Source organism: Triticum dicoccoides, chromosome 6A (genome assembly GCF_002162155.2).
Source record: "Triticum dicoccoides isolate Atlit2015 ecotype Zavitan chromosome 6A, WEW_v2.0, whole genome shotgun sequence".
NCBI lineage: Eukaryota > Viridiplantae > Streptophyta > Magnoliopsida > Poales > Poaceae > Triticum > Triticum dicoccoides.
The window spans coordinates 623,265,224-623,278,892 of NC_041390.1; the positions used below are offsets into that span (position 1 = coordinate 623,265,224).

General features: G+C 47.0%; 1 protein-coding gene and 1 long non-coding RNA gene across 2 annotated transcripts; both read left to right on the top strand.

Annotated features, from left to right (window-relative positions):
- Positions 1 to 1,643: 1,643 nt before the first annotated feature.
- Positions 1,644 to 2,371, top strand: LOC119318609. The gene is made up of 2 exons (XR_005154172.1): positions 1,644 to 1,808; positions 1,925 to 2,371. It is a non-coding gene; the product is annotated as an uncharacterized LOC119318609 (long non-coding RNA).
- Positions 2,372 to 4,801: 2,430 nt separating this feature from the next.
- Positions 4,802 to 6,631, top strand: LOC119318608 (zinc finger protein ZAT5-like). The gene has a single exon (XM_037593186.1). It carries the CDS (start codon positions 5,217 to 5,219, stop codon positions 6,318 to 6,320), a length of 1,104 nt encoding a protein of 367 aa, XP_037449083.1. The 5' UTR covers positions 4,802 to 5,216; the 3' UTR covers positions 6,321 to 6,631.
- Positions 6,632 to 13,669: the final 7,038 nt, after the last annotated feature.

Below are 13,669 nucleotides of genomic sequence, written 5' to 3' on the forward strand. Positions count from 1 at the left end.
ATTGTTATCTTCATCTGGCCTATCCTAGATATTATTTGGCGGTTCATTTCAGGTCGTAATCGACGGCCCCGCGGAGGAAGAGGAGAGATCGATCTAGTTTCTTTCCGTGGAATCTGTTTTCCTCCTGTGTTGTTGGATAAGACTAGAGTGGCACTGAGCAGAGACTAGGCAGTGGAGTGGTACTGGATTACTGGCCATGAGCAATCGAAACGTATGGCTTTTATTTATTTATGTAAGAAATACATATTTTTTTGAGGAAAATAAGTACATAACTATCTGCCAATTATTTATATTTCTAAATATTTCTACGGGCAGCTTAATTTGGAATTACTAAAACATATTCCCGCCGTAAACTAATATAAGAGCGTTTACATTACTACTTTAGTGATCTAAACGCTCTTATATCAGTTTACAGAAGGAGTATTATGACATATGATTCTGTTTGTTTGTTCTCCTTTTTCTTCTGTCCAACAGGTAGATGGTCAAGTACTCAAGTACATTTTGAGGATGGACACTCAAGATTCCTGGAACATGCCGGGGTTATCTATCTTATTCTTATCCCCTCTCTTATCTCAAGTTAACAAATGTACACAAACTGCCGGACCGGAGAAGCATTTGAGAGAAGCAAGTCTGTGGCACCACTGGCTAAGATGTTTCTTGAAGCAGTCACAAAGAGCATTAGAATATCTCACATGTGTGGCTGTGTCATGTTGCTGCAACATGCACTCAACCATCCGCATGACATGAAGAAGCATAGCTTGAGGGCGGGAACAAGGGGTGATTCTGGCCACATGCATGCATGGACATGGTGCCCCTGGAATATTAACAAGCCAGAGGTTGCCTCGCCTGCCCAGCCACCAATCAGTAGCCTGTAGCTGGATGGAGGAGTGGTTGCCCATGAGCAAAGCCAACAACATCTCAACAACAACACCACCTTGCCGCACCCCTAAGCTGAAGCTGAAGGTGAGTGGCATGCAACAACAGACTTGACTAGTGGAGAGGCCATTGACTATCTCTCCCCCTTCACTCCACGCCACTAATCTGAAATTTCTGGACCAATCATACTCCTCCATCAGCAAGCAAGCTCTCACCAAGTCTGCTTCCATGATTAATCTATTTTTTAAGAAAGAAAAATCACAAGCTTGCTCCAACTTGTCAAATCCCAGCTACTACCCTGCACAGGTGTTGATTAATCAGCTGCTGCCTTGTTAACTCCCATCATGACTAATTACTGAACACACATAGATAAGCAAAGAAATAAACACATATTTTTTGAGAACATCTTGTCATGCCACCCTCTGAGATCTCTTTCATGCATGAGTGTGACGTGGGGAGTGGTGGCCCGGCCAGCAGCCACTTGTTGATTAATCTATGGTGGCGGCGATTATCATCGGCGATCTCCTCCTCCTCTTGCTGCTGCTGGTGCAAGTGATGACAGTGCTGGCTACTGTCGAGTGTCCCACTACTACTTCACTCGTCATCCAGCAGCTGAGCTCGATCCATCCGGCACCGCTGGTGTGTGTGCATGGTGGGTGTCCATGAACAGCACCACATGTTTGCCGCTCCCGTCTCCATCTCCATCTCGCCCCTAATATATATTCCCAACCACTATATGTGCACTATATTTTCTCCTCCCTCTACTGGCAGATTTCATGCAGTTTCTGTTCCCTCTCTCTCACATGGGTACGTAGGTGTCCACGTCGTCATGGGTGGATGGTTACAGGAGCCCAACGTCCACCGCCCAACGCATATTTTCGCACCGCTTAACTGTTGCTCGTGACTTCTCTATGCTGATCGACCGACTAAACGTAAGTGTTCCCCTCTCTCTATCCGTAGTTTGATCAAAGAGAAGTAAAACACGCACCAATCTTTCTGGTTAATTTGGTGAAGCCTGGACAGTTTACACTCAACTTTTCTTTGCCAGTTAAGCAGCTATATGTACTTGTCACGAGGTTTGTTACAGAAGCCCGACCACAATTCTTAATTAGCAAGGTAACTTTTTGCGTTCGATCTTCTCACCAACTATCAAGTAAGTACAAAAACACACTGGAAGGGCCTACAAGTGAAGTCCTCCTGCGAGCAAGGGCAGGATCAATCACTTCTCCGTGGCAGATGAGGCAGATCGGCAGCGGCGCCGACGGGAGGCAGGAGCCCGTTCATGGCAATTAGGTAGCTAAGTTAATTGAAGTCACTCAATTGGAGTGTCACGCCATCTGAGCTTGGCAAGCAAGTTGATCATGGCTCACATCAAGTAGTACTAGCCAGTCCATTAATAATAGTTTACTAGTATTGACTTTTTAGAGATGGTGGCTTGGCATGTTCATGGTCTGGTGGTACTACTGAGGAAGAATAATATAAAAGCATTTCTGAATCTTTTGGATGATCACATAGGCAGACACCCACACACTGATCACTCATGGGGCTGCTTAAGCGGCCTGGCTAGCCTAGCAAACACAAGCACTGATTAATGATAGATCCTTAAAGCTAGGGTTCCACATGTGGGACAACCCGGCTAATTGCCAATCATGGGCAGGATCATGGGCGCAGGCCCATGGCCGCCCATCTTTCCTGCACTGCTTAGCTGATTAATAATTAAGCTATGGCAAAGCAAGCAAGGAGGAAAGGCATCCATTACTGCTCACTCACTCTGGATTGCAGTGCAAGTGAGTGACCAGCTAGTGTGGACATGCATGCATGCATGTGTTTCTCTCTCTCTCTATGTGATGAGAGAGATCTAGAGAGAGAGGGGGGGGAGAGAGAGGAAGTGTGCTAGAGAGAGAAAGGAAGCTAATCGGCTTCCAACTAAGCCAAGTGATGCCTTGCTTGCCCCCACCACACACCACAGCATCATCCACCCAATTTTTTCAGGGGGGGTTTCTTGTTGCCCCACACAACAAACAACGATCCAGGATCACGTCAAGAATCGCGGTTGATTAATTTAATTTAATCACTCTCAACCATATGTATCCCTCTCCCCTCTCAACCGTTGACTTGTCTCACACAACATGGCACATCAATCGCTCCTTCAAACTCAAGAAAAAAGATTAGATATTTCCAAGATAATCTAGTTAATTGGTTTCATGATCATATTATTCATAAATATATCAAGAACATTTAACTGGTTTATGTGTAGATACAGTTACGTAGATTAAACTGTCACTGCTACGTATTTTGTAGGTGAGTACAATTTTTTTGTAGACGTGTATGGTTATTGGTTATGAAGTAGTATATGTCATGTACGCACGTATACGCACAGGATTAGCGATTGATGTGCGACTCAATTAATTTGGCGAGGACGGCACTGCATATATGTTATCTTGATTGAGATAGTGTAGCCACAGCAACCTATAGTACCACCAACCCAAATCTAGCCATCCCGAGAAGTAAGAAAAGGAAGTACCACATAATCAGTGTGACCTCTAACTAACACCATATTAGATGGGCCATTTGCATCAGAGGATTGGAGATTTTTGTATAGCTTAAAATGCAAGCAACAATTAGTTGTTCATATTAATAAACAGTGCAATTAAAAGGGTAGGTGATCGATGGACAGGTCGGAAACAAACATTTTGGGTGAGGGGTGCAAATACTTTAGAACAAATTAATAATTGCGGGTATTTTCGAGTTTTCTTTTCTGGTGTGTGTGTGTGTGGCCACTGGACACTGGCTGGGGACAAATGCATCTGCAGCTGCACCACCACCACTACCTCACTACCTCCTAATTGTAGTTGCCAACTGCCAAGCAACCCAGCTAGCTAGCTGTTCATGATCAGTGGAATTATATTGCTCAACACAACTGTCTGTCTGTGTGGTTTTTCTTGAACAAAAAATAATAATAATAGTAGAAATTAACAAGAAACCATCAAACCTGTACTACAAATAAGAGATCGCGTGGATTTGCGAGGATTTTTCACCAACTAAATTAATAGCCACATGCTTATTATATGTATGTTTTGCTGAAAAAGAAAAGTAGTGGAAGAAAAGTAGCTAGGGGATGGAATTAGTTTGAGCTGGGGTGCAGAGAGGCTGATCAAATCCAGGCTTGCAGTGCAGCACCATGACACCCCAGGAATCACACATGCACAGAGGAATATTGAGCTTGCTTCCATCCCTTCTTTTCTTGGCTTGTTGCTCTTGCTACTACTATAGCACCTAATTAACAAATACTAGTACTCACTCACCACTCCTCCAATTGGATCCCTTTCTCTCCCGCTCTACCTTCTCTCCATATGTAGTGGCAACCAAACATACTCCAAATTTATTCATCCATCCATTCATTCATTAACCTAGCTAGCAAGCTTGCTAGGTAGCTAGCTTTGCTTCACCACAAGATTAACCTTCACTGCACACTGCTTAATTAGGATGCACAGAGAGAGAGTGGCTAATTAAGCAGTTCGAGAGAAAAAAGAGGATGGGCAGCCTAAATTAAGGGCTGCTATTAATTTAGAGCAGTAGTGGCTAGACATGTTTTGCACATGAAAGAAATTAGGCGGGTAGCCATGCATGGCCATGAATTGTCCACAAGTGGGCTAGCTTAAGTGAGGAGGGGATGGGCATTAAGCCAGCTCCATCACACCCATAATATCGATCCCCTCCCCTAGCTATTTCCACTCAGCTCCCTTGGCCACCGGTCTATTAACCCCTCTACTATTACTAGTTTCCACCCTCTCTAACAATAGCACTTAGCAATTAACCACCAAAACCACTCCCTCTCTCTCTAGACAAAGAGAGAGATGGGAAGGTTATAAGAGTTGAGAAGAGATCAAGAGAGGCATCCAAAAGACAAGACAAGAGAGAAAGCTAGGTTTATCTCCAGACAGCTCTCTCTTGTTCTCTCTCTCTCTTTGTGTGTTTGGGGGGTGTTAATTTTCTCTCTCATCTCTAGAGAGAGAAAGCTATCTATCTATCTAGCAAGGCTTGCTTGCTTGTCCATTGATTAGAGGCCAAAAGAAACTTCCATTGATTAGAGTAGTAGCTGCCGGATCCATCTCTTCTCTTCCCTTTGTTATATGTGCAAGGCAAAACGCCTCTCTCTCTCTCTCTCTCTCTCTCTCTCTCTCTCTCTAGCCAGCGTAGCGTAGCTCCACTTGTCCCTCTCCTCCCGCCATAAAAACCACAGGAGCCAGCCTCCCTCCCTACCTGCCTGCCTGCCTGCCACTCTCTCCCTCTCCCTCTCCCTCTCCCTCCCTCTCCACGCCTCTCTTTGCTTCGGCGACATGCAAGCGTCGGCCATGGAGCTCGTGCTCTTCCGGGAGGAGGGGGCCGTGGACGATCGGCTGCAGCAGCGCGGGGGTGCCGTCGTCAAGCGGAAGCGCACCAAGAGGCCGCGCCACCAGACGCCGCCGGTGGCCGCCATGGCCTGCTCCTCCGCGTCCTCCTCCGAGAGCACCACCACCGAGGAGGAGGACATGGCCCACTGCCTCATCCTCCTCGCCCAGGGCGCGGCGCCGCCCGGAGTCGTCGTCGACTCGAGGCCGCCGCCCGCGACGGTGCCGCAGGAGGCTCGCCAGGGGACGTCGTCGCTTCCCCCGGCCGGCCCTCTGCCGCCGCCGGCGGTGGTGTCGGCCAAGACGGAGAGGTACACCAGCCGCAAGTACACGGAGGCGGCCACCACGGCGGACGGTGTCAGGGCCGGCTTCTACGTGTACGAGTGCAAGACGTGCAACAAGTGCTTCCCCACCTTCCAGGCCCTCGGCGGCCACCGCGCCAGCCACAAGAAGCCACGCCTCGCCGGAGCCGACGACGACAGCGCCGCCAACGCCACCAGCGTCGCCATCGCCAAGCTGTCCAAGCCACCATCGACGAAGACGGCGACGCCACCGCTGGTGCAGATGACGACGGCCTCGCCGCCACCGCCCCCACCGCCTCAGGTCGACGCCGCCCCGGACGTGACCACCGTGCTCAGCCTCAACAACGGCGGCAACGCCGTCTGCCACGCCGTCAACACCAACAGGCTCCGGGTGCACGAGTGCTCCATATGCGGGGCCGAGTTCGCCTCCGGGCAGGCGCTGGGCGGGCACATGCGACGCCACCGGCCGCTACACGCGCCCGCAGATCGCGCCATCGCAACAACCGCCGTGACCGCGATCGCCGCGTCCACGACGAAGAAAGAGAAAGACAGCACCCCGGCCGGAATCAACCTGGAGCTCGACCTCAACCTGCCGGCGCCGTCCGACGAGGAGTGCGTCTCACACCCTCCACCGCCACCACCACCATCATCGGCGCCACCGGTGGTGCTCGGGCTCGGCCCGTTCGACAGCGGCAAGAAACGGCTGATGCTCACGGCCGCCTCCGCCGCGCTGGTGGATTGCCATTATTAATCCACCGGCACGTCGCATGCAGCTGGCCGGCCTCACGAATTCTTTACTTTTCTTAACTCCGATTGATTGTCCGATCATTCTTCTTCTTCTTCCTCTTCTTCTTCTATACAAAATTACATACTTACAAATTTGCTCCTTGGAACATATCAAGGGAACTGTAACATACAATTGATTCTTTCGATTCTTTGGCGTAAGGTTGACTATAGGAAATTATTGACACTCGCATGTATATGTACCATGTAAACACGATCGAGCATGTATATCGGTGCTGAAATATATAAATTGGAATGAAAAAAAATTCCACTTTGTGACCTGTGAGCACAAGAAAAAGGTTTGGCCAGTTGGATCGATCAGTGTGCGTGTGTGTGCATGAGGCCGGCCGAGTGAGTGAGTGAGCAAGTGAGTGAGTCTGTGAGTGGTGGGGGTTGTCTGAAATGTGATGCAAATTAAGGGAGTGGGTGCAATGTTGTGGCCTACTACTATCCACCTTTTTCTTTTCTTTTCTTTTCTTTTCTATATGCTTAGTTCAGCTCTACTAAGTGGCAACTGCCCACATGCAAGTACAAAAAGGCACATTGTTTTTTTCTATTTTCCTACATATATATTGTACAAACTATATTTATTTAAACTTGTAAGTTAATTAATCGATCAATTGATGAGGTGATTAAGCAGCGAACGTTTTCTCCTCTTAATAAACTGTTTGCTTCACTGTTAATCGCATTTAATTTTATTCATCAAGTGGACAGTCGTTTCGAGTGGTGGTGCATGCATGCACGTTTCCTCTTGATCAAGTCAGCTATTATCTGGAGTAGTAGCTTGTTGCAGTTGGTTAACTGGGAAAGATATGGATAGTGAAGTAGGCAAAGTTGGAAAGGGAATATAGAGAGGGTACGGTGCAAGCAAAAAGGAGGGCAATTAATTGGAAGGTAGCTAGTTGAGCATGTGTATATGTAGATGCTCCATGTTGGCTAAGCTAGCTAGTGACGCATGAGGTGAGTGTGAGTGTGTGTGGGTGTTGGGCAATTTGGCATATGTCTGCATACATATATACATGCATGCAGTACATGTATCTATATGTGCATATGTGTGTGTATATGGATGGATGACTTGCTACCTAGCTCGTACCACTATCTTTGGGTGGATGGGATGTGTTTTGGATGACTACTCTGTTTTGGATACACTAGCTAGAACTAGTTTGGATGGATGAGATGCGTTTTGGATATATGCATCTTGTGGTTTGGTTTCTCCACCACCAAGTAAATCAAAGGGCCAGCATATGCATCAGGTTCTTTTCCTTGGAGATGAGCTTGTCTTGTTTGCAAGCTAGCTGGCCAGCCAGCCACCTCCTGAATCAAGTTAAGTAATAGGTAGTACAATATCTCAGCAGAAACAGATGACCTAGTTAACATAATTAACCTACCTCCACAGGCTTGCGCTACCTGCCAAGTGCATATAACCCTCTCGTTATAATTAGTGTGTTCTATGTTGTACACATACCCACTTTTTTGTTTGTAATAGCTAGCCAGGCAAATTACCGGACGCCCGGAATAGGATGAAGGTTTCTTTTAGAAAGGAGGATCAACCCCTGGCCTCTATATCGGTTGATGAACGCAAGCATGGATATATTTTGATTATTCAATAATGCCAAGCAAAGCTCAGCGTTGATGTTGAGCGAATCGGATGGAGCTATTATTCTTGAACAAATTGGAATGTCATTTCTCATATGAAGTTATTATGTCTATGCAATAGCCTCAATCCTAGAGAAAACAAGAACATACAAAAGATACACTTGAGATATCATGACATCCCGAATCCTTATGAACACAATTACTGTACTTGGATGACTTCAAGCAATGTCTACATGCATCTTTTTTCAATAAAGATATTTCATTGACTCAAAACACCACATGGAAGTAGTACAACCATGATGAGTACAAACACGCTTCTGTATAGAAAAGATGCAAATAGCCCAATGAGCTCAAAACACATCGAAAAATGTAAATGTGGCATGGGAAAAATCTAAAACCATCCACCAATTGTATCAAATGGGTAATTTGAAGATTAAAGTGCATGCCATCCATGTAGGGTAAACATCTTCATGCCCACTTGATCCAACCACATACATGCCACCGTAAACAACTCTTTGTGTTTCGATTGTTGGAGCATAGATCACAAACATAGTGAGTGTGCACATGAGTGTACCTTCAAGGGGTATGTTTCTTTTTTCCGCAAAAAGCAACAACATTCCTGGAGAGAAGTGGTGGGTGCAGCAATCTAGCGAGGTTTGGCCTCCGCCATACCTGAAAACTTTTTCGCCTTCATCCTATATGTATGCAGGCATAGGCGACAACTTCAAAATTCAAATGTGATGTTGTGTGTCTAGTTGCATGTGTTGGCCATACCTCAAAAATCAATCTGCCTTCGCCATTGCTGGAGAGCCAAAGAGTCGAACTTAAAGCTAGGGGAAGACCCTCATTAATTATGCTGAGTAGGAGGGGGGCTCTCAAATGGTCAAAGTGCAATAGAAATTAGAGTAAATTATATGTGCTCTTGTAAAAAAAAAGTCTAGTTTCTTAATTTTTCGTAGAATAGCTCCCACTCGATAACTCTTTGCCCCACTCAAAATATATTATGGATTTGTTTCTGCATTTGCATTAAGCGGACACCCCTGCTAAGATATGAGATGCGAGTTAGTTTCTTACGTATACCCCTGCAACCAAGTGCCACAAGATATTTTGGTAATAAAAGCATCTCTAGCAAATCCCTCAAAAGCTATATTTGAGAAAAATCGTTTCGAGGGATCAAACCCTAGCTAGAAGATCCCTGAATCATTAGTGCATCAAAAATTGACTTATATCCTTATAAAATCTCCTCCACTTGATTAAATTTAATCCAAAGGAGGCCAGTCTCAGTAAAAGTAGGAAGATGGCCGTGCAGCCCGTGGCCACTGCTGCCGTCGGCCACCCCCGGCCCATCCCAGGTTAAACTCCAAGATTGATAATATAACAACATGGAACAATAAAAAATTATAGATACGTTGGAGACGTATCACCACCCCCGGCCCATCCCATTGCTGGAGGCCCCGCCTCTTAGTCCTGCCTCCCGCCCCCACCATCTCCGGCGAGATTTCAATGAACTTGTTTCTTTATATTCTTTTTGTATTTTCATCGTCTCTAGCAACAACTGCGCTTCTCCCTGGTATCCTCGACTTGCCGATGCTCCTCCCCATCGGCCGGGCACCGCACAGGCAAAGCTGCAGTGTGGCGAACGAGCATCTATAGAGGAAAATCTCACCTGCATTACGCACAAACATGGGCATCGCCGATTCTAATGATTTGATGTGTTTTGGACCATGCCATCGTGCCACTAGAAGAAGGAACAATGGAAGAAACCATTCAGACAAAAAAGTACCCAAATCACGGGCCATGAAGGACGTATTTCACCTGCATTCTCGACTCCTACAGGAGAAAAACCCATTCAGACAAAAAAGTGCCCAAATCACGTGTACGTCATGCCTCAACGAGACTCAATCAAATTATTTTTTTGGATCGTCTATCCTAGGCACTAGCTAGCTCATGGACATCATCTAGTGTCGAACAATCTTCGTTGGCCATGTGGAAGGAAGAAGAGAGAGGCTTCCATTGGGGGCCGAGTTGGTTAGCTGAGAAAAAATTTAAGCCCTGAATTGTTTTTTTAATTATAAGTATGCGGGTTTCAACTTTAAGGATCGGTGGTCTACCGAAGACGCTTTAAATTGGAACTGACAACTGAAGTATTGACCAAAATGGTATGAATAAACTGGAACGGTCTGGCTAGTACTACTCCCTCCGTTCCTAAATATAAGTCTTTGTAGAGATTTCACTATAGATTACATACAGAGCAAAATGAATGAATCCACACTCTAAAATGCATCTATATACATCCGTATATCGTCTATAATGAAACCTTTACAAAGACTTATATTTAGAAACAGATGGAGTATTACATTTTGCATGGACGAGGTGAAGGTAACTAAAAAGTGAGATCGAGTACGTGATCATGCATGCAAGGTACTCCCTCCGTTCCTAAATATTTGTCTTTCTAGACATTTCAAATGACTACTACATACGGATGTATGTAGACATATTTTAAAGTGTAGATTCACTCATTTTGCTCCGTATGTAGTCACTTGTTGAAATGCCTAGAAAGACAAGTATTTAGGAACGGAGGGAGTATATATGCTTCTGCTAACTTTTGTGTTGTGGCGGCATGGGTACCGGCCAGGTGCTGCAAGCTCGCCTGCATGCTGCAAGTATACTTTTCGTGACATGCACTTTAACTGATCACAGCAGCACAGAAAGAACAAAAGTGAAAGAAAGACATCAAGATCTAGTGGACGCACGGTGCACGCAAGGACGTCCGTGGACGGATGGACGGACGGATCGATGCGGCATGCATCAGTCTCATTCGCATGGTCTCATGCCGTTATTATCCTCACGTGTTCATTTCTTCTTTCTCTCTTGGTAGTTTTAAGCTCCCAGTTTGAACTAGCTACAAGTACTACTACTTCTAGCTAGGAGGAGCTCTAGTACAACGACTTTTAACTGCCAGAGTCAGTCAAGTGTACAAAACTGAGCTATCCATCGGCAGTACGTACCTAATTAAATTGCGTACGGATCATTATCGACTTGCGTGTGGCCACCTTAACCACGTACTCCCTCCGTCCGAAAATACTTGTCATCAAAATGGATAAAAGAGAATGTATCTAGACGTATTTTAGTTCTAGATACATCATTTTTTTTCATTTTGATGACAAGTATTTTCGGACGAAAGGAGTATGTATGTACGTACTTGTATACTTATGGTAGCCGCCAGGCGTATGTGCGTAGTCAATCTCTATCTTATCTTGAGAGTACAATGCCTTTCCTTTTCATTTTTTCTACGTTAATTGAGAGTATAAATTTTATTCACACACACAAGATTACTACATACTCTCTTCGTCCGGAAATACTTGTCGGAGAAATGGATATAAATGAATGTATCTAAAATTAAAATACATGTAGATATATCCATTCCTCGAACACGTATTTCCGGACAGAGGAAGTACTGTACATGAACGTACCACATGGCCTCGAAAAATACACACAAGAAAACCAGTGGCATGCATGAATGGCCGTAATCACGGTGCAAGTGAAGTGCACGTATGAACTCTATGGTATACGTTTGTAGCTTGCGGTACTACTACAAGTTCGTACAGCTAATTGCTTCATTATCCATCCTTGTGGCAACTACAACTACTACTAGTGCTTAGTTGATTAGTCAAATATATATCCGCACCATATACATCGATCGTCGATCTCTTTCCAAGCAAATTAAATTAACAATCTTTTGCCGACAGATAGAGATCTCATACTAGCTAGTTAATTAATTACAGCGTGTGGCATGCGTGTGTACAAGCAGCAGATAGAGAGGGACAAACATGCACGCACGCATGATCATACTAGTACTCCATCCGCTCAAATTCTCATGCATAGCATCTACGGTCGGACATAGTAAATCTGGCCCCTCAAACGCTCGCGGACACGTTCGGACGTATCCGTGGGCACTGACCGGACATCCCTTATATTTGTTATTCTGCATCCACGTCTCTTATATCCGGCGTCTTATATCCATACTACTCATGCACACGTTGATATATCCTACGTTATTAGACGACGGACAACAAAATTGAGCTGCAAAGGAACACAAGATCGGCTGCAAATGGATAAACATACTTCACCACATGAAAAAGATCATAGTTGTCCATGGACAAGTTCATAAACTTCTACAACTAAAATGATATAAACATTGAGGAGGAGGGGGTCGCCTCGCGCTCCGACTGCTTAATGGCTAGGCGGAGCGCCTTGGCGTTCTTCCGTCAAAGGTGGCGAGCGTCCGCCTCCGCCCTTGTGAGGGAGCGGAGGTACACCCAGGCGAGGAGACGCGCGTCCTTGTCGGCGTCCGGCTCCGTCCTGCGGTGTCGGCGCGCTGACTACTCCACTGATTCCTCTCCCGTGCATGTTGCCTCCCGCGGCGCGTGGCGCGCGCCTCCGACTCCGGAGTACGCGTGTGAGCCGGAGGTGCGGCCACAAGCACCCAGCGTTGGCCGCATGCAGGAGAGGACGGCAGCGGAAGGAGATGACGCAGGGCCGGCGCGGACTGTGCTGATCGGGCGTCGCTGTGCGCGAGCCAGGAGGGTCCAGCTCCGGCGTCTGCGCTGCACCACCGCGGGAGGTGCAGCGACGCTGCAGATCCGGAGCTGCCGCCGATCTCGACCTTGGAGCGCTCCAACGCAATGTGGAGGGCCATCTCCTCCTCGTAGTCGAGCTCCGAGCCAGAGTCGCTGCCGGAGCTGCTCATGGTGGTGGATGGGATCGAAATCGGAGAGGGAGAGGAGTGGACGGACGGATCGAGAGAGTGAGCTAGGGTTTGAGCTCACCGCTCGGATTGGTGTTTTTTGTGGGGTCCATGGTGGGCCGGACCTGTCAGGAGGACGCGTCCGGGCGTGCCCGGGCCGCCCCATATCCGCTCTATATTTGGGTTGGATATGAGGGGTGCCGGTCAGCCCAGGCGTTTGAGGCCCATTTGAGAGGTCCGGTTGGGTCGAATTTTTATGACCGGACGGCCTGCCCAGGCGTTTGAGATGGGTATGAGAGAGCCGGCTATATGTGCTCTAAGGGCATCTTCAATGGCAACCAACAAATTTCCTCCCACATCTGTCTGCGGACACGGATGCAGGAGACATCCATCCAATGCTAATCACATACGTTTTTACAACAACTCAAACTAACTGGACAAAATTCGATCAAATTGAGCGAATTTTAATATAAACATGGCAGATTTCATTGAAACTAGGATATTTTGTACATAAAACCGGACAATATTTCGTCGAGTGAACTAAAAATCTTAGAATAAAACCCGAAACTGGCCTATATTCACGGTGACCTCGTAGGTCATGTCGGGCTGGCCGGCGGCTCCTCCTCCGTCATTGGTGCCTGACCCGGCGTTGGAGTCATCATCGTTGGGCTTGGGATGGCGGAAGGTTGCGGCGTTGCGGCAGAGTTTCCCGCCGGCCGCCTGATGCTCGCGGATGATCCTCTTCGCTTCCTCCTGCATAGTTCGGAGTGTAGCCTCGGCCATCGAGGATGTTTGCTGGGGGAGAAGGTGGCGGTCGTTGGAGGAGGCAACGTTGGCGGCGTCGATATCGACGATGGACCATTAAGAGTCGTAACTGGCCATCTCCCTATCGAGGCGGCGGAGAAGGCGCTTGGCCGTCTCCGACGCCGTCATCGAGTGGTCTAGAGCCCAGGCATACGCCAGGTCCGGGTCCA

Excerpts from the sequence above, each read along its gene's own strand:
- LOC119318608 (XM_037593186.1), top strand. The coding sequence starts at position 5,217 with ATGCAAGCGTCGGCCATGGAGCTCGTGCTCTTCCGGGAGGAGGGGGCC.